This window comes from Zonotrichia albicollis, chromosome 13, assembly GCF_047830755.1.
Source record: "Zonotrichia albicollis isolate bZonAlb1 chromosome 13, bZonAlb1.hap1, whole genome shotgun sequence".
NCBI lineage: Eukaryota > Metazoa > Chordata > Aves > Passeriformes > Passerellidae > Zonotrichia > Zonotrichia albicollis.
In genome coordinates this window covers 19,030,928-19,052,341 of record NC_133831.1, presented here as the reverse complement: position 1 = coordinate 19,052,341, position 21,414 = coordinate 19,030,928, and the positions used below count along the sequence as shown (strand labels likewise).

General features: G+C 43.2%; 1 protein-coding gene across 7 annotated transcripts in view; it reads left to right on the top strand.

The window, feature by feature from the left end:
- ZNF423 (zinc finger protein 423) overlaps positions 1-18,973 on the top strand; it is a 281,345-nt gene extending 262,372 nt beyond the window's left edge. For all 7 annotated transcript variants that reach the window (XM_074551184.1, XM_014268344.3, XM_014268347.3 and 4 more), the window contains one exon: positions 18,328-18,973. In XM_074551184.1, the coding sequence (XP_074407285.1) occupies positions 18,328-18,425 (98 nt within the window). In that variant the 3' untranslated portion in view covers positions 18,426-18,973. The remainder of the gene's footprint in view (positions 1-18,327) is intronic.
- Positions 18,974-21,414: the final 2,441 nt, after the last annotated feature.

Genomic DNA, 21,414 nt, shown 5'->3' with positions numbered 1-21,414 from the left:
CCAAGGAACTGAACATGCTTTATAAATGGTGGGAATTTTGGTGAGAATCTGGAGCAATGAGTCAGTGATGTTACTTTGATGATATTGCCACAAGAAAAGAAAACAGAATGCTACTTAACTGCTTACATTATCTCACTGGAAGTAAGGAAGGAAAACATGGGAAGGTTAAGCATAAAACACAGAGGAAAGAGTATGTGTGATAGCCCCACACACCCTTAGGGCAGAAGAGGAAAGGCTGGCAGCTCTGTGTTTTTCACATCCTCACTTTGTACAATTGACAGCTATGAATATCATGAAATTCTCCTGGAAAAAGGGTGAATTTATAGCTCATATATAAAACACCAAGGCTATGGCATTTCATTCCCCCTACTGAAACATGCTCACTGAAACAAGTGTAGAGGTGCAGGGTTGGGGTTTCCTCACATGTAGGGCAGAAGGAGCCCTTTCAGACAGATCCCCATCTCCAGGAGCTGTGCTGGGAGCTGCTGGCCCAGCTCCTCAGAGGCAGCTGGAGCCATGGGCACTAGGACATGGCAGATGAGCTTGCTCTTTGACAAGTGAAATTTTGATCTTTGCTATTTAAAATGTAACAGGGAACCCTGCCCGCCCCAAAGACGGGTCAGAAATGGGGACACACAATGGGGGCTGAGAGTTACATTTGTGCTGTGATTCACAGCAAGGAGAGATCCCTCCTCAGGTGTTTGCATTGAGAATTGTACTAAGCAAATTGTGACTGAGCAGTGGTTTTCAGAGAAAACTTGGGAAGGATTTTTGTGTGTACTCGGATTTTTGTGTGTACTCTTTTGCCACACTGCTTTTCCAAGGAGCCATCACATAACCGGTGAAGTATTTGTATTTAAAGGATTAATTCCTGCTGTTTGCTTGTGTACTGTTAATCACACTGTTTCCTCCTAAATGATTACAATTGATGAAAACTAAGGCAAGGGATGTAATAAACAATGCGCAAATAATCCAGGTACCAAGGGAGCAGGGTACCTGCCAGGTCTTTCCTAGCACAGGTGTTCAGGTGTTTTATTGCCTGATATGAATAAAGGGCTTTCTTTTCTGCTCAGATTTGGAGATATGTCAAACCACTAAATTAAGAGAGCTTCACTGGAGGAATGTGCTGTCATTTGAAATGCCCAGTTTTTTAAAAGTACACATATCAAAGGAGCTACTATGGCTCATTGGCTAGCACTGTGGTCTGTCTCCCCTCTCATTTTATTTCATGTGAAAAGCTAGCAATTTTCATATATCCATAAACAGGAATGAGCTGCTGCACAGAAATTGCACTCATTATATTAATAATGATTTACCATGAATGTCCTCCAGGGGCTTGATTTGGTCCACATCAAAGTCCTTGGAATTCTTTCTGCTGATTACAGCAGATCAAGCCCTAAGCAGGTTTTTTCTTTTTAACTGTGCTTTTAATATCAGCTTGATGTTAGATGTGCCACATCAGACCATAGGGCTGTGAGGACATAGAGGGCTGTGACCTGCCCAGGTGAGGGGACAGCACAGCGAGCTGCCCTGTGGTCTGATGTGACCCAGTGGGGGACACACCGGAGCTGCTCTGTGCCTGTGCTGGCCTCCCTGGGAGGGGGCAGTGGGAGCCACATGTGCAGCTGCTCATGCCAGTGGTCCTTGGGGCCATCTGGGTGCAGCAGTGTCCCTGAGGCACAGAGGGGAACCAGAGCCCCTTGGCTTGGCTGGGAGCCACCTGCCTGCAGGTGAGCCTGCAGGGCTGTGTCCAAGGCTCCCTTCACCAACACTCGAGCACTGAAGAAAGACTTCAGCAATTTTGAGTCGGTACCAGCAGCCATATCTCCAGCTCCTATTTGAAAAATGGACTTTAGCTACTTTCTGGGGGTATAAGAACGCTTACTTAAGTAGAAGTAAAATTTTTCTTTCAAGCAGCCATGTGCTTGCAGCAGTGCAGAATCTCAGTGTTTCTGTGCCCCAGTGTCCATTCAGGCAGTGAGAGAAAGGGAATTCCATGGTATCTTGAGGAAGTTGCAGAAAATGTTTCTCCTTGAGAGTGTGTGGATGGCAGGACAAATGGGACCTGAAATGTGGCTCTATCTCAAAGCAGTGCTTTCACTTGATATAACTTTTGCTGTATTTCAGGACTTAGTGTGGCTTAGATGGCAAACACCAAGAGCTTCTTAGTGAAAACATAACACAAGCTCTTTTTAAATTTCACACAAAGCACACACAAGATCACATGTGGAATTAATTTTCTGCAAGCAACATCCTTTTTTTTTTTCTTTTAAAACAGATTTTTTTATCGTTTTTATCGTTTTTTATCGTTTTTTTATCGTTATTTTCTGTTTTGATAGGCTTTTAAAAACCAGTTAGCTGGTTTTCCTTCTTTCGTACTTTTATTTTTTAATTTTTAAAATTTTTAAATGTCATTCCTTCTTTAAAATCGTGAAAATGACTAGTCAGTTATCCTAGCAGATTTGGCTAGCGTTTCTTAAAAAAATGTTGCTGTGGTGCTTGGAGTATTGTTAAATTTTAATTATTAGTAGTTACAAAGCTAATAAATTACAAGACTACCAAAATCTATTCCAGCCATATTGCTGGGTTTCATTCAGACACAGTCAGATAATTATAACTAACAATAATTAAAAATTAAAAGTGCTGTAGGCACATACCCATCATGTTGAGTCTGCCTGCCTGAATGTTCTTTATGGACTGCAAAACCACAAGTTTTATCTGTGATCTGTTTTCACAGCAGGGAAGAGTTTTTACCTATAAGGTCTCTGCTTTTCAATGTGTGTGTTTAAATTCAGAGGAGGAGGAGGAATTTATGGCTGTTTGAAACTTAAGGGTTAGGGACAGGCTCTGGTAAGGACCAAAGCTAAGAAAGTCCATTGCAGACTATGTGGGGCTGGTGCTGGGTGTGCAGCAGCTGCAGCTGGGGCTCTGTGCAGGGAATGCCAGAGGTTTCCTGAGCCTGACATCCACAGAGGTCAATGTAAGAGCAGGGGCTGCTCACACACCCCTGTGTGGTTTGTCAGGGAGCACCTTCTTCCCCTGCACACAGGCAGGGGGTGTTTGCTGGGGCTGCTGGGACAGTAATGGAATCCAGGCCACATGGCCTCTTTGTGCGGCCACCTCTGCTGCAACAAAGGAGGGTGCAGAAAGCTTGGATTGCCCTGTGTGTGGTGTAGTGCCAGGGTGTAACGTTTTCATTTGGACAGATGGTTCTGATCAATATATTGCTGCATCTTTATCCTGTGTGAGGTCTCTTCAGTGAGAGGCACAAAGATCTCACCTGAGATGAAGATATGTCTGGCACTGGAGCAGCATGGCCCATAACAAACACTTAAACATTAGGGCCATTCTGTGGCTGGCCTGGCTAGCAAAGTGCACACAACTTCACATTAACATGTGCAGAAAACCCAGCAGCCGTGCAGAGTGGAGGGAAAGAGCAGGGAGCCAGGTGAAAGGCATCGTTTTAGCCATTAATGCACTTAAGCGCACCCAAGTGTCAACATGTGTGATCAAGTGTAAGGAGGCATGTCGCTGCAATGTGGCAGGGCTGGCACACACACGGGGCTTCCTCCAGCAGAGATGGCACTTGGAGCTGCTGCTCAGGCTGCCCAGCTAAACCCGTTGTTGCCTGTCATCTATGCCCTAGGGCAAGGGTCCAACCAACTTTTGCGCAGGCACCATGCCATCCCAACAGATGGGCAGGAGTGTAAGCCGCCAAGAGACAATGTATATGCATCAATTGTGCTTATTGAAAGCACAATTCCTGGCTGGAAATGTTCAAATGTCTATTTATTTTGAGATAAGATGCCTTTAGTTAATGGGTAGGGAAATTCAAAGCTTAGCTTTGAATTAATTTCTTTATATACCTTACAAAATATAATGGAGATGTGGAAGTGTAAGATGTGGTGATTATGGGGAGATCTGTTAAAGGTCTGTTGTGACACAGAATCCTCCCTGAAAGTGACTCAATGTGCCAAGGTGCTATTTGCCTCTGAGTACCAGAGACCAAATTTTGTAGGTGCTGCACATAACTGTACACATCTCTGGCTCAATACATAGCGGTATGCAAGGAGCCAGCCTTTTGCACTGGCAGATTTTCCTTTGCACACAGGTGTACAAGTTCACCTTCCCTCTTAGTGGTGGAAAACACTTATACTTTTTGAGGCAATGAGGGTGATACATTAATCCAGAACAAAGCTAGACTAGTTTACACATCTCAGAAAAGAAATTTGTTTTCCATGTGACTAAAAGAGAGGAAAATCATATAATATGCTTTTATATTTGACAGCATTGCTGCCCACCAGAAAGGATAAATTATGGAAGCATCCAGAGAGGAGTCTGTATGCACACATTAAAGGGTGTTCCTTTCGCCTACTTGTTAGCTTTATTCAATTAAGACTTGTTAGTGTTTGTGAAAGATGTGCTTTGAAGACCCTTCTGAATATACAATTTGATATTTATAAGGATCCAGGCATACTATATGTAAATAAATAAAGCAGGAATGTTGTACTTCCAGATCCATTAATGCATTCCCCTCCTCATGGCAGCAGAGCACACGGGCTGTGTTCAACATCCATCCTGACCAAAAGGAGGAAGCACAGGAGAAGAAATGAGAAATGGATTTTCTTTCAGAAAGAGCAGATTGCACTCTCTGGTCTGGCAATAACAATTACTAATGACATTTAGAGAGAAATTAAGGATGAGAAATGCAAGTTGGCATTTCAGCAGTGCCAGTCAGTAACATTGCATCAGAGCTCACAGGAGAGATGAGAAAAAGTTTAGGGATGGAAAATTAATTTTGTTATGTCAACAATTAACAAATACCTTTTCTTCATTCTTTACCACACTATCACAAATTACCACTGTGATAGTATTTAGCAGCTCCTCAGGTGAATGAAAATTTCAGCACTTTGAAATCCTTATTTCTAGAGTCAAAAGCACATGTTTATGTTTTGCTGTGTTTTGTTGAACAATGAATGATAGAAAGAGGTTCAAACTGACCAGGGAGAGAGAACATGAGCTCTTGGATGTGTATAGCAAGAAAATTATGTAGATTTTCTATGCAGATGTCTGTGATTCTTAAAACCATGAATGAATTAAGTTTATCAGCACATTTTCTGAGGTGTTTTTTTTTTTTCTGTTTTGTAAATTTGGAAAGGCAAGGTTGAATAATATACCCTGTTCCATTCTGGACAATTTTGGAGGAGCCAGACATAAAGCCCTGGAAACCTCAGAGCTTTTATTCCAAAGCCCTTCACGTGTTCACAAGGTGACATCCCTGTCCCCACAGGAGGGTGGTAGGAAGCCCTGCTTCCTGCTGCAGTGTGGAGAGGCTGGAGCACAGGGGCCATAAGCTGTGAGCACAGGGGCTGTGAGCGTGGCCATGGCACAGCTGGCTGTGCAGGAGCAGCGTCCTCAGGGACAGCACAAGCGGCCACCCCTGCCTGGCCCTGCCGCGCTGGGTAGCACATGCCTTTGTAAGCAGAGCAGAGCCCTTAAAATAGAAACAGAACGCTTGTGTAACATGTAGACAAATAATTTTTTTTTCCTTTTGTTTTCTCTCTGAAATGTCTCGTCAGAGATTTTCTTTGCTGGTGGGAAGAGATGTCTGATCCAGCCCCTTTGATTTTCCCCTGCTGTAGTGGCTGCTGTGGAGCATGGTTTGGGGTCTGAGCACAGACTAGCTCTGTTGCCTCCTGTAAGTGTCGCTAGCATCCAGAGGAACTGACTGTTTTTCAAAGCAAGAGGGATGCTGCACTGGAAAGGGCAGAGTATAAGCATTATTTAAAGAAAATAGTGGAGCTTGATCAGCCTCAGTTTTAAGGAGCTCATCGAGGGTGCTGTACAGCATCCTTTTAAAAGTTCAGTCTCTTCGTTTGCTTGGAAAGACTGAAGTGGGGATGCTTGTCCAGACATAACAGTATATGCCTGAGTGTTTTCACAAGAAATGTCTAGATCATTAAATATAATAGGTCTCAGCTGCAGTTTTGATCACTGAAGCATGCACACAATTCATCACAGCAAATTAGGTACGTCTTTGTAACTTATCTTTCTGCAATTTGCTGGCACTTCTAGAGAGCTGAAACTTATATTGGATGTGCTGCAGAAGCCATTTCAGATAAAATATTCTGTGTTTATTGTTGGAGAACAAGGATTCCCTAATAACAAAAACATGGAGCAGTGTATGTTTCTGCTCCTGCATCTTGCAGAACCAGCAGTAGTACCAGCAGAGATCCCCAGCCACATTCATTATTTATATATTTCAGTGAATTTCTTGTCTGCAGTAAAAGAGATATAAGCTTCAACATCAGTCTGTGCCAAATTCTATGCTACAGCCCATTCAGAAACCTGAGACAGCCGTGGTTCTCAATCATTACACAGCCCATTTATCTGATTGGAGTTTTGTCCTCTCTGCCTTGCAGAAATGTTGCATGTTCTTTAAAAGCTGAGTTTGACCTTTGGAAAGAAAAGGCATTTGCTATTTTAATTTTAGGGGTTTTTTTTAGAGAGAACCTGAGCCTACTTAAATGAAAATTGGCATTGAAAAGCAGCAGAGTTATTGAAAAGCATTTACTTTATTACTAGAAGGGAACAGACGCTAGTGGACTCAAAAATTACATTTCAATGGACTCATCAGTTTCAGTCACTAGTTAGTCTGTGAACAGATGGATATATTTGTAGCAGTTAACATGAATTTATGCCTTGGAATTTTACATTTGCCCTAAGAGCACTGCTATCTTAGTTGCTGCCTTGAAGGGTTTGGAGATTAATTTTATTTTTTGGAAAAAAGATATGTTTGTTTCTAATCGCAGAGATTTCTTACATCATAGAAATCACCTTGGCTTTCAGAAATATGAATGATATATAGCTTCTATGTAAGGAAAATGTTGTAAAAGAATCCCCAGTACAGCTGCTGCAGAAAAAATAAACATCTCAGCCTAAACCTAGATAAACCCCTGTGGACTGAGAAAATAATTTTCAATAACCAGATATTTTTAACTCTGTGTATGAAGGTAGTAATCACAGTCACCTGTATTTGCATCTAGGGTCTGCCACAGTCTAATTGCTTGTCTCTTTCCACCCCCGCCCCACTAAATTTTAAGGCTTCTGGTTAACTGAGCAATGCATTAAGCACTCCATCTCCAAAACAGAAAGAAATACTGCCCTAGCCTCTACCATGTGGCATCTTTAGGTTTCAGGGATTTCGTTTAAATCTGAAATTTATGTCCAGGAGAAATAAATTATTAGATTGTAAAAGCAGCTGGGGAGGGAGTAAATATAGTCTCTTTTGTCCTCTATATCATTTCCCCAGGAAGATAATAAATGTGTGGCAAGTGTCTTGTGTTTCCTCTGTCATACAAATGTTGTGTGTGTGCTGTATTTCAGATGTGAAGCTTAGACTCCAGACAGGAAATCCTGGAGTGATACTGTACTGCTGTTGCCTACTGCTGTGGTGCTGGTGGAGGCCCCATCACTTTTACTGCTTAGAAGGAATTTGAAAAATAATTTCATGAAGAAATTTAAAAGCCCTTGTGTGTACCCCTGATTTCCAGAGTAAGAGATTTAGGGTGTAATCCTAGGGTTTATCTCCTCAGCCAGTGGAAGGCAGCAGGAGCAGCAGCCCTGGCTGCTGCAGAGAGCTGAGGATAAGGGTCCTGCCCTGTGACCCCATCCCAAGGGCCAATTTTCCTGGGGGCATTTTAAAGACTGTAAGAGAAACTCCTATTAATTCCTCCCTTCCTTACCTGTTCTCATTCTTCTGTGAGGTCAGATACATGGAGCAAGCATGATGAGTGGCCAGGAAAAAGATTGGGTCTGAGAATAGCAAAAGGATAAGGAATTGTTAGAAAGTCAGTGGTCTAGTGTGTGTATAGGGCTGTCACTGCCTGCACCTCCATGCTCCTGTCAGGAAGGCTGTCAGTATTCTCAGTCCAGCCCATCTCAGGGATCTGAAAACAAGCCTGGAACAGCCTTGCTGTTTGCTTCTTCTGTTGTTCCTTCCACAGAAGTACATTCAATCATATACTGTTATTTGCCTAATTATACCCTGCTTTAACATTGTATTTTGAGAGTAGTTTTATACCTCCCTTTGACCAGAGGAGAAAGGAAAAACCATTCAGGATACAGCTTCTTTTCATGTTGCGCCTGTTCTGCTTATGTAAAATGAGAAGTGGTGGGAGTGTTTGGTGCAGGTTTGGGTGCATGTGTGCAATGACCCGACCTGGGCAGTAATCACCAATGTTCCCTTCATGTTAATGGAATAAGAGAGAGAGATACTAAACTGTCTATCCTCAGTGAGGTGATGGAGCTTTGTTGGAAAAATCTGGATGACAGAGTGAGATGGTATGTGCTGATGGGATCGGTGTAGAGACAGCTCATGGCTCTGTGCAAGGTCAGCTTGGGTTCAGCGCGGCTCTGTCACCCCAGCTCTGCATGAGCCAGACCAGATTTGGCAGCAGCAGTCCTGAGCTTATCACTCAGCTGTGCTCAAGCTGATGCACTGCAGAGTGTGCTGTGTGTCTTGTGTGCCACATCCTGGGCAGGCAGTATGGACACCCAGAGGTCACCTCCATGCAGAGCCTGTCCCCACACCCCCATTGCCTTGGCTTTGCACCAAGCAGGAATGGCCAAAGCAGTGCCCACACTGTGCCAGCCCTGGGGGAGAGCTCCTGCCTGACCACCCAGCCTCCTCATTTGTTTCTGCTGAGCAGTTAAACCTGAATAAATTGCCATGGGCATTGAGGTTTGGCTGTGTATGGCATATCTGTCATCTGTGTGTTACATTATTGTGTCTCCAAAAGGAGCAGTGAGGTTGTTTAAAATATATTTACTTCTGAAAAATGTGTCCTCCTTTTGGGCTGGTACATGCTCTTAGTCTTTGCATGAAATCAGGATTGTTTAAGATGTGGCATCTTGCTGTTTAAAAAGCAGGTTTTTCTAAGACCAGTGACACTGTTGTAATGGAGTAGCAATGGCTGGAGAATCCCATTTAACCCAGTTGTTTTGCACACATACCATAGCAATGCTGCCTTCCTGGTTTGTCCTGTGATGTCTTCAAGGAAAAGGCTCATGTTGGGGATGTTTTGTCCCTTCTTTTAATTACAAGAACAAATTGGGCATGGCTCTTTCACACTCCTAGCTCCTCCAGGGTTAATTCCTTGCAGCAGTGGACAAAGCACAGGCCTGTCTGCAGATTTCTGCTCTGCTGGTGGCATCTACACTAATGGGGCAGCATGTAAAGCACTTCTGTAACTATGGCCTTGCTATTTTATAGCAGAGCTACTTGCATTGGAGGATTTTTATTCCCCTTTTGAAATTAGAAACCAGCAATAACAACCATTATGTCCAAGGCAACAGGTCACTGACCAGCTGTTTTGTCAGCACCAGCAGTGTGTGGGTGCCATGTGACAGGAATATTTATCTGCCCCTAAGAAAAGTGTATCCATAACACAAGCCAATACAATTTGTCAGATCAGTATTCCATTAGAGGGAATTTTATTTAGTTGCTGATTCTTAAAGGAATTAGTGGTTGAAGGGCTGTGGTCCTACTGCAGGCAGGTGTTGCTTGTGTCAAGTCTGGCTGTCCACACTTGCTTATTTGGCCCAAGGAACTTGGATTAGCTGCAGCTCCCATCATTCAGTGGAGGATGTTGCCTAAGTTATGAATGTGAGACCTGCCCTTGTTAATTTGCATCAAAATTCACAGTTAAGACAGAAACTGTTATATACCTGTCCTTAATACCAAGAATACTTGGCTGGTGCAGAGGGGAAAAACAACAAAAAGTAACCAGATGTGACCCTTGCCATACCAGAGAACTGCAGAGCAACTTTTAGGTTCAACTCTCAATTTCCTGGTTTTTGTTGATTTATATTCTCATGGAAACAGTCCTTCAGTGAAGTTTTGCCCTATGCATTCTAACTTCTAAAGGTGTTATGTAAGGTATTTCACTTTTGCTCTAAGTATTTTTCCCCTGGTCCTATAATAAAGGAAATAATTTCCAATCAGGAAATCATTTGGTGTGTAAAGGAGTCACATCATGTTCCACAATGATGATTCCAGCCCTCACAGAAGTGAACAATTAACTGGCTTATGCAATATGATTTACCTTAGATCAAGGAGGGATTAATGAGATCAGATTTGGATTGGTTTCTAATAAATCAAAAATCTCATGCTTTTGAGAGGAAAACCTAAGAAAGATTCCTGTAAAATGGTTTACCTCTTGAGAATTATTTTGAACCATTGCTTCCCTGAGTAGGACCTGTCAGTAGATTGGAAACAGGTCAGCACTGGGGTGTGCATTGGGGTTTTTGGTGTAGCCCGGGCAAAGGATTGTCCCTGTGGGAAGGAGATGCTTTCTCTGGTTACTGAAGCTGAGGTTTGAAAACAGATGGGTGGGTGTTTGCATTGTCAAGGACAGCTTTGGAGGGTCACTTCAAAGCTGGGCACAGGGCATTGGTGCTGCTGCATGCTGGGTTTGTGGCACATCATGGAGGAGTGGGGTGGCCGTGACCCCAGTGGCTGTGGGACCAGCTTCCCAGGGAAACATGGACTGACCAAGCCCAGGTTAAAGCAGCACCACTGTCAGCAAAGCAAAACAATCCTGCAAACCATTTTCTGCTCTTGGGATCAGAAATGGCTCTGGAATCCAGTCAGGGAGTAACAGTGGGGCTGAGGAAGGAGTGAAGGTATTCTAAAAATATTATGGTTTCATGTGCTTCTGACAACAGTAATTTGTCCCTCTCACTTTATATTTAGGAAGTGTAAGGTTCTTCCCTCGGTTTATTTTTGATCTTGTGCATGGCATACTAGAGACCACAAGGATGCTGATAAATTTGCATTTCTGCATGAAAATCTCAGGAGCGTGTGGTCCCTCAGGACAGGTATTATTAGCTCCTTGTTTTCATTGGGTGCCTCAGTGAACCACGGTGTGTTTACAGCTAGTTTCTCTAACAGAAGGCTCTGGTTATCTCTTAATAATGTATTCCTCAGTGTTTTTTATTTCCAAAGTGCTGTGGTAAGGAGATTTTCCCAAAGGTTTCAGTTTGCTTTTGTGCTTCAGTATTTTACCCAGTGTTTTTGGAAGAAACATAGAGACTTATTGGTGAGGCATTTAATAGAATACAAGAGGCTATGCCAGGCTTAGGCTGTGCTTGGAGTTCACTTGCATTAGGCTCAACTAGGTTTCTTCTGAGTTTTAGAGAAGAATAGAGATGGCAGATCTAGAAGACTGATGATACAAAATTATTAGTCTCAAGTGGAAAGTCTCAACTCTCATGTTAGGTGAGTTTTCGAAGTCTGATTAGGACTAAACAATCTGAATTTGAAGAGAAATTAAATTCATAAATCATCTAATAATTCTTAGTGGGTATGAGGAAGCTGGCCCTGGGAAAAATAACTCCAGGAAAGGTATTCTTATACAAAGATATTTTTTCAAACCAGAATAACTGAGAAACGCCTATCAAAATCCAAGAATGGGTTGAAATGGGCAGAAGCAGTGTGGTCAGGAGCACTCTGAGGCCAGGTGGGACGTGGGGCTCGGCCAGCCCTGCACACCCACACCCACACCCGTGGAGGAAAAAAAGTGACTGAGAAAAGGCATCAGCATCCAGGCAGTCATGTGTGGAACAGCTTTGCCCCACTGTAAATGAAATTAATTCCAAATCTTCCCTTAGACAGCAGATGAGGTGCTGGGTCCTGGGCACCAGAGGAGCCAGGTAGGTTTGTGGGGGGCTGAGGGGGTCCCTCAGGTGAGCAGGCACTGAGGGAGGCTGCTCATCCTCCCCCGTGGGTACAGAAACCCCAGGAGAGGCTCAGTCCCAGCACAGATGAGTGTTTGTGTGTCCCAGCACCAGTGAAAGGTGCATTTACCCCTGGAGTAATCACGTGCAAGCATCAGAGTAACTCAGAGGCAGCTATTTCCATTGGAAACGGGCTTCGCTTTTCAGCAGACACCAAACCTCCAGGCATATTTTCTTAGACACTCAAAATGATTTTTTTTCCCTGGTTCAATAACTTGTAAAGGACAGCTTTCTACCTGCATTTGTTGAAGTGCCATCTCAAAGTGTGCTGACACAGGGACTGACTGACGAATGGCAAGTTATCAGATGCTCAGAGATGAAGGCAGCCGTAACACAGGCAGCCGTTGCCTTTCTCAAAGGATGTGCCACCTTTCGTTTGCCTCTACCTCCATTTCAAGGGACTCTTCAAATAAAGAAGGGACATGTGAACCTGTCTTGCCTGACAATTTTTTTTTTTTTATTGCATGCCATGATAACTTGGAGTTCACTTGTTACAAGCATTTTATGTAGTGGGTGAAATACCAAGGGAAAGGAAAGAAGTAATATTGTGCTGCCTGAAAAACTATGTTCTAAACATATAAATGTCACTACATAAGTTACCTGAAACAACTGGAAGGGCAATTAACACCTGGTTTTATGGGAAACATTGGTTACCACTATCAGTTTTAATGAAGTGTATTAACTAAATTGTGTTCTGAGTATTCATTCAGCCCTGTTTATGGCACACTCTTGAGTACATTTACTGTTTGTCAGAAGTGCAAACTAGTGAACATATGAGGCTTTAAGACAGGCCATCTGTTAGTCTTAGACCCTTGGATAATTGTCAAACAGTTCTAAAAATAAGCATATACAAACTGCAAGGGGGTGCAAAGGTGATTTTTCTTTAGAGTCTGATAGCAAAGGGAAAGTAGAAACCAGAAATTAAAATTAAAAATAAACACTTTACCCTGTAAAGCAAGCTTGCTCTTCTTTCTTTCGTTCTTTTCCATTTTCTCTTTCCTTTCCCACCCTCCTCCTTCAGTGTGACTTTTTTAAAATTTTTTGTTTTTCCCCTCTTGCTCTTCTGGGTCATGGCATCCCTTGAATGCCTCTCCAGTTTAGGATTAGAGCAGCACCAATTTAAGGCTCACAGCTTTCTGTAGAGAGCATAATCTCCAATGGTTAAAGCACAGGTCATCTTGTGTCCTCTGCCTAAAGTAATCCTTTTATAAAGTCAAGGCATAAAGATTTTTATCTTTATGGATTGCTGTTAAAGGGAAATAGTACCTGTGCACATACATGTGTATGCTTATGGATATGTAATAAGTAATAACAGCTGAGAGATTTATTTTTGGACCAGTTTGAATTCAAAAGATGCAAAACACTGAAAAAAGATTGATGCAGATGGTATTTCATAAATATTTAGACACTCTAGCTTCTGTTTGTAGCAATTTGGAGGTTTTGTTGTGTCGTTTTTTATATATATGCTCAAATGTGAGACAAACCTTTGCTTCAAGTCAATGCCTGAATCTGAGGTTTAGTTTTTGTCTGGCAAGCTGTGCATGTTGGCAGTCAGTGGAGGCATCACTTCTCTTGTTTCCCTGCTCAGTAAAGGGAAAAGGAGAGGGGATGGGGAGGAGGAGACACACAGACCCAGTGGTTCCCAGCCATGACCCCAATCTCTGGGCTTAGGATCCGACAGTGAAGGGGTGATAGAAGCCTGAACAGAGGTGGGAAAGAAACTATCTGGGCTCTTACCTGGGTCTGGAGGACCCCCCACACCCTGAGGAAAAAATATTTGGATTAATGATCACCCAGTGGCTAATTACCAGTTCATTTTCATGTTGGCCAATTGTCACATGAATCTATTATCTCCATAATTCTTATTGAAATTATTTGAGGAATGGTTTCTGTTCATTTCAGTGGCATTTGGAAGGGGAGAGAGGCTTTGTCGCTTTTCATCAGAGTCCCGGTCTCTGTGTAACGCTGCAGAAAGCTTATGAATTTTACCTGGGGGTGGGGTATCACCAGCCTTGTTAGGCCATTTCTTAACCTTTGTATAACATATGGTCTTTTAGGGGTATGTGCTCATGCACATAGACAGTGTATTTGTAAATGGCTGAGAGAAAATGTCTAAATCCATAACAGATGCACAATGGCACTGTAGATTGGATGTGTTATGGCCCCAAACCATTATCACACCCCTCACAGTTGCATTTTATTTTTTTCACCTGCTCCTGTGTAGTACACCTGTGACTTGTTGGCAGTGAGTGTCGGTGCAGTGTGGGAGACTCCCAGCTTGACTGCCTGGCTTGGAGCTTCGCTCCATCATGTGCTGCTTTTTGTGTGTTTTTTCTCTCGATCTTTATATAGCTTGTAAGAGTTCTTTGAACTGTTGTAAGTGATCATCTTTCAAGCCTGATGCTTTCCTTCTTGACACAGAGCTCTGAAAATGGAGATTGTCATGCCAGTGTTTTCATATTCATGCATGTAAAAAAAAACAGAGAAATATTCATTGTGGATGTCCTGCACAAATGGCTTGATCTGCATCCAGAGGGCAGGCAGGGGGTGTCTCCAGGGAAGATCTGGAGAACAATCAATATCTGCATGGACAATAATTAACCATTCTTTGAAATCTTTTTATTTCCTGCAAAACCCATCAGCCAGTTCCTTGATCACAGACACTTCCATAAATGGTTCATTTGAGGATTGTGCAGCCAGTAGAAAATTCCACTTAAACACTGCAACAGCCCCGAGACTTGGGGTAGTTGCATTTTTCCCACTGACAAAGCTAATGGAATTGCTATCCATTTTGCATGATTATTAAGAAAAGAAGAGATTTTCCAACCTTATCCTATAAATAAGCTGTGACTTACTTGATCTTGACAGGTGACTTAGTGCTGCTGTAGAGTTTTCCAGCTGCAATAATGTCTCAGAATGATGTATTCAGTGGGGTATCAGCTGTGAGCTGAGCAGAAACCAGGGGGTCTAACAGGAGCTGGGAAGAACCATTTTTCCTGTTCAGCTTCCAAATGATGTCGTGCCTCCCGCTGGCCCCAGACGGGCAGGTGTATGGATGGCCTTGGAGCTGCTAGGCATGTGCACACACACAGGAGTGTTCCTGGAGGCCTGCATTTTTGTGGTTGCTCTGTTTTCCTCTGGAAACCACCATTAAGGCTTTTTTATTTTTAACTATAATTTCTGGAGTTGAAAAATCACACCCGAGCTGTTTTCAGCCAGCCCACCCTCCTGCTGGAAAGGTGGGTGAAGTTTCCTTAGGCTGCTTAGGTAGCAGCACTCCTGTAGTATCACATGTTTCCAAGCACTTGCTGTTCTTTATGATTTCCTTTTGCTGCCTGGAACAGCCCAGTGGCTCCACTGGGGTCAAAACTGTTCCTGTGCGCAGGGCATTCTTAATACTAGATTTTCAATTACTCCAAAAGTCTGATCAGCCAGGAGAATTTTCTGTGTCTGGGCACACAAAAAAGTGCCTAACAAAGGTATTTGAAAAACCATGGATCAAATATAGCAAACACACATGTGAGAGAAGAGACATAAGCCCTGAATGGGTGAGATGCTTTCTGACATCTACAAAGTATAATTCTAATGAGCTGCAGATGCTCAGGGCACAAGGAGTAGAAGCAAGAAGATAAAAAATTACAATTACTAGTAATAGGAGACAAGTTTTTTGGAAGGCATGTTTTGAAATACATTTTACTATGTGAGAAACATATATGGGTTGCAGAGGATACAGAGAGGTTCTCATGGGACTTTCAAACACACACAGTGGTGGTTATTTAGCCTTCACCCAGTGTTCACTGGTGCCTGGGTGTGCAGAGCTTGGCATTTGTGCCCGTGGCTTGAGCAGGATGTGCTCAGAAGGGCAGGGGAAGGATGCAGAGCACACAGGCTCTCGTGTCCATAGGCATTACAGACCTGTTTGTGAGGCTCTGTGTAAAACCTGGCTCTATCTATTAACTGCATGGTCCAGGCACTAGCCAGCATATTGATTGTCATTAATGCATACCTGGGGAATAAATGGTACATTCCCAAGATACTAAGACAAAATAAAGATTTGCATATGAAAAATGTAAATTTTTAAACTCCTAGCCCTATGGCACAGCTGATTTCTCAGCTCCTGCCTGACCCAGCTCTAAATGGCTGCAGTATTTGAGTACAATCTGTTTGTTCCTTTGACAAATTCTGATCCCAAACCCAGTGTATTTCTTGTATTGGGAATGTTCAGAACGTGTTATTAGCTGATGTTTGAGGAGGGAGGGCTCCCAATAAAAGCTTCATTATCAGATTTAGAGCCACATACCATTCCTTTATTGACCTGCCTGGTGTAATCAATGCAGCAGCCACACAAGTTTGAAATCATGTTCCCTGACTGTAGGCTGTGCGTCATGCATCCAGTGCTGATTGTGCATTATCTTTTAAATGACACTGCCTAACTAAGTATGGATTTGTCTACCACGAATAGCCCTTCTTTCAATTTGAAGATGGTAAACCTTTTGGGTTTTTTATTGATATTCAGGATGACCTAAAAATAGAACGGTAATGAAGTGCACAAGGAATGGCCATTGTTAAAATGCTGAGGAGTGTGTGAGCACAGAGGAGCCTGTGTATTCTTTCACATTTTCATGCTTCCCCAGCTAGGTTTAGTGGGCAAGCTTCTTGTCAGTGCTGCTATTGTGTGTGCAGGGCTCCATCCATCCTCCTCCATAAAGTCATTGTTAGACTTGAGAATAACACCCAGCACTGCAAAGGTCACTCCTTCTTAAGGCCAGGAAAATTTCCATGTATATCAAAGGAAAAATCTATTGAATTTTGTGTTTGGTGGTGTTAAATTGTCTAAAAGCAAAGCAGTTCCAGCCGTCAATTCGCGAATTTCTGATTTGTGGTTCTGCATATTCAGTATCACAGGCAGGGGTGTCTGAGAGGGCCGGTGCTATGCTGACCAGGGACTTTATGATTTCCCAGCTGGGATTTCGTTCGCAGGGGCTCCATCCGTGCTGCTGCCCCGCTCCCGCCGCCCGGGAGCTCCGGCGGTGGTTCGGGAGCTCCGGCCGCGGTTCGGGAGCTCCGGCCGCGGTTCGGGAGCTCCGGCCGTGGTTCAGAGCTCCGGCCGTGGCTCAGGAGCTCCGGCCGTGGTTCAGAGCTCCGGCCGTGGCTCGGGAGCTCAGCAGCGCTTGTGACACCTGGCGGTCACGGCTTGGGAGTGCCACAAGCGGGCCAAGCCGCTCCGCTCTGCCGCAAACGGGGTCACCGCCGCCGGCCCGCACCGCCCGCCGCCCACCAGCCCTTTCCACGGGCGATCTCCATCAGGGAAATGTCATCTCTGGATAAAGCATGTAAAAGAGCATGATTGCTCTTTTATCCTGATCACGATGTGATCAGCTGTGGAATAGCGTAGAAGGACCAGATGATTTATGAAAAGTTAAAATATCTTACTTTATTTTAAAGCTTCATCACTGTAAATAAATAATTAGATTCAAAATTCATTTTGTGTTTAAAAACTTATTCTTCAAGCTGGAGGACTTGCCTGGCTCTGTTATTAGGCAGATGGAGACTAGGGAAATTGCTTAGGCTTGAAATAGCACAAATGAATTTTTATATTTGGGGATGCTGGGGACTCAGCTCAAGAAAACCTCACCATGAACCTAGTTCAACTTCTCTAGTTGCTCAAATAATTGGATAATCATACAAATAAAGCTAGGCTTATGTGTAAGACTGGGGTTTTGTCAGAACACAAAATGTGGGTGAATTGGTACTGCTCTAAAAATACACTTCCGAGGTTGGATCCAGGATTTATTGGCTCCTACACAAAATGGCAAGACAGGTCAGCATCCTCTGATGTGAGATACTGTGATGACATTGAGGCTATTACAAATCTACCAAAAGGAAAAAAGGGAACAAAGGAGACTCTAAACTGCTGAAAGAAATGTATAGAGAAAAGTACATTCTTTAAAGAGGTTTAACTTCTGGGTTACATGTCCAGCCTTTTTTCTGCTGGGAATATTACCCTGGTGCCTGAGCTGGCGGTTCAGCTGTTATTGCCGAAGTATTTCTTGGACTGGGAAGTGTGTGTCACAATCTGGTGTCGCTTGCTGCCAGTGCTTGCACCCGGTACGAGTGAGAATGAAAGAGTAAAATATGGCAAGGGTTCCCTCACGATTCAGATTTTTATTTTTTTAATTGTTACAGTGAAGGGAATCCCTAAAGGCAGTTTTTTTTGCCCATGAAGTTACCATTTTCTTTATATGTATTGAAAGAAGCAAAAAAAAAAAGGAAACCTTCATGACTATACTTGGCTTGTAGCATTTTTTTTCTAAGTTCATGCCAGCATTAACAGATCTGTCAGAACAAAGCAAATATGTCATATTGGCAGCTGTTACTTATGAGTACTTTTTCTTTATTGCATTTTGTTTTGTAATAATTGAGAAGCTTTTATGTTGAGCTCTGCATAAATGGTACTGAGTGGGAGGGTATGGGCATGCTTTCTATTATTCTGCCCCTCATGCATGTCTCCTTTTTTCGTCTTTCCAGAACCACACATTGAGCCAGCACGCACAGTGAGCCACTGGCACTACAGGACACCTCTCTGCAGAAGACTTGACGGTGGCACAGTGGGGAGGACCATTTGAACATTACATCCAATCAAAGTGTCATTTGCAACCCAGATGTAAAACTCTAATGATTTGGCCATGAGGCGCTGCTATTATAAGCAGCTGGAAATGAATATTAATGGAAGAGATTAAAAGTATTCCATGCTCAGTATTTTTTATTGTCCTGCTTCAGCTAGTGTACTTTAGAGCTTCTGCTTCTGACTGAATTTATAGTGTTAGATAAATCTGCTTTGATGCTGTTGCCCTTTGTTGCTTCTTGTATTATATTGATAGTTAAAGATTAGGTGTGATTTTTTTCTTTTTTGTTAACTGCTTTTTAATTGCAATTTTAGGTAACTGTGCATTGTGATGTGATTGCTTGGCTATTGTCTGAATATTTCTTTTTAATTTTTTAATTAAAGACTAATGCTTTGATTGGATTTGCCAGTTCACCGGACAGTGATTAAAACTATGTAATGAATATAATCGGTTTCAGTGCAACTGGATGGTCTGCTTTATAAATGTGACTTAATCTGATTGCAATAACTAGTACAGTTCAATAAAGGGAATACATGAGCTTAGCGTCAGAGCTTGTCTGTCTGTCAGTGCCCCCTGCATTGCTGCTGCTGCTGGGGTGGCTGAATCTCAGTGATCACTCACCTGATGGCACAGAGCACTCTGCAGCCCAGGAGGAGGGAAAGCAAAAGCCATGATTCTGTGTCTGGTATTGCGTTTGCTTCTGGATGTGCCTCCCTGGCTCCACGGTAGGTTGAGGTGAGGTAAGAACATGTACTATGAGAAGGCATTGCTAGCTGATTATACTCATTAATATTTTAAATTTTTCAGCAAGAATAGAAGAACCAGACCTATAGCTGCCTTGCCCGTATCTCTGTGCTTTTTTGTTTTAATACAAAACAAAAAAGGTTCTGCATTGTATACAAATGCACAGATATTGGATCAGGCCTTGCAGACCATGGTAGGAGGCTGCATATTTTACCCACCCCAGACCCCCAGGTATTGTAGCTCTGTGTAAGTGCCAACAGAGCCAATTGCCAGGCTTTCTTTTACTCTTTTTAACTTATCTTATGGTAAGGAGGTCAGGGAAACAGTCATTTTAAGGACCATGGACACCTCTGGAAAGTTAGAAAGATGTAGTTCTCCTGGAGTCTCCAGCTTGAGTAAATCATAATCATCATAAATATTCAGCAGTTGTGACAGCTGAAATGATGTGGTTACCCATTCCCACAAAGTACAAGGCTTTGCAAGACTGGCATGGGAACATGCACAGTCAGAGCCTTTCAAAATCGCTGCACTGAACTAGAGCACAACTTGTTGTCGTTGGGCCATGTCTGGGCTTGGAGCACGTAAGTGATATTTTGTAGGAAATATGTTTTCATGGACATATAGTCAATGCCTAAATTAGTTTATATAGTGAGCTTTTTTACAAGTGCAAGGGTGGCATAGCTTGTTGATGCTGCAGCCCATGTTTTCAACAATTTAGATCCCTGTTGATGTTGACAGTGCTGTTGCACACACACAGTTCCTTCAGAACAGTACGGGAAGGCTACAATCGAAGCACAACTTCAGGCACAACTCAAGTAAGGTCATCCTTACAGCAGGAAGCACCAGAGCAGTCCTAACTTAACAAAAGTTACATTTTTCCCCAAAACAAAAAAAGAATGTCCTGTTTGAGACAAATGATAGATGGTTTTTATTCCGCTGAAATAACATTGCTAGAATGGATAGTCAGAATTTAGGCTCAAATATGGCTTGTGATAAATTTTCGAACCCTAATATAGCAAAACTAGGAATGACTTTTCTTAATTCCAAAGAGGACAGTTCTGTTTGCATCTAGATTGTTCTTAGCTCAATGTTTCTTCATCAAAATCACACTGAAATGATCCATTTCTAGAGAGGAGCATTAACTTTCAACCCGATTATTTATCTCTAAACCACAGAACAGATGTTTACGGGCTGAAAAATTAGTTAATGAAATCACCAATTCATTATTCCTGTTCATAATAGAAGCATGTTCCTAACTCAATTTTATTGCTTTAAGATGGGAAATGGAAAAGTGTCCTGCAGCACAGGCTCACAGACTTTCATGCCTTTGCAAGAAAATCTGGGAATATACAGCAGCTGCTGTGGAAAGAGCTCATGTGCCATCTTCTCCATGCCAAAGAAAGGTAGCAGGTTCTTACAATGCAGATATTGAAAAAGGAGGCTTTTTGCCTGACACTGGTTTGAAATAATGCTGGATCACTTCTGGGCAAACCTTCAGAAATGAAAAAGACGTAGGTTTCTACCTTCAGGAAAAGGTACTGCATTGTGAATCCCAAGAGCTGAACTGATGTTTCCATGCAGCTCAGGGAGCTGCCTTAGTAGTGCTGTACTGAAGCTCATGCCTTTGTCTGAGCATCTCCCTGCTGAGTAGTTAAAAGGAGGTGCACAGTCACTGTGCTGAGATGGGGAGCTCCCCACGTGGGGATCCTGTTTGCAACTGCATATATTCCCCATGTTAGTGGGAATGTGGACGTGGATCAGGGTGCTGGGAACCTGCTCAGCCCAGCTGTGCCAAGCAGTGCTTAAGCTCATGTTTCACGTGTCCCAAACCCTGACTATGCCATGGGCAGGGTCAGAGTAAAAGGATAGTTTGGTTTTCCACCCCGCCTTTGAAAGGTAAGTGCAGGTACCCAGCTTGTGGTGATTGGGATGGGGCTGGCCCAGCCTCATCCCCAGTGGGCACAGCTGTGAGCAGCACGGACAGCAATGAGCCATGGAGTGCCCAGGGGCACTGAGCAACCACCAAAGGGAGCAGAGGGCACACAGGGGCAGGGCATGGACAGTGAGGGGCACACAGGGGCAGGACATCAACAGTGAGGGGCACACAGGGGCAGGGCACTGACAGTGAGGGGCACACAGGTGCAATGCATCAACAGTGAGGGGCACACAGGTGCAGGACATTAGCAATGAGGGGCACACAGGTGCAGGACATTAGCAATGAGGGGCACACAGGGGCAGGGCACTG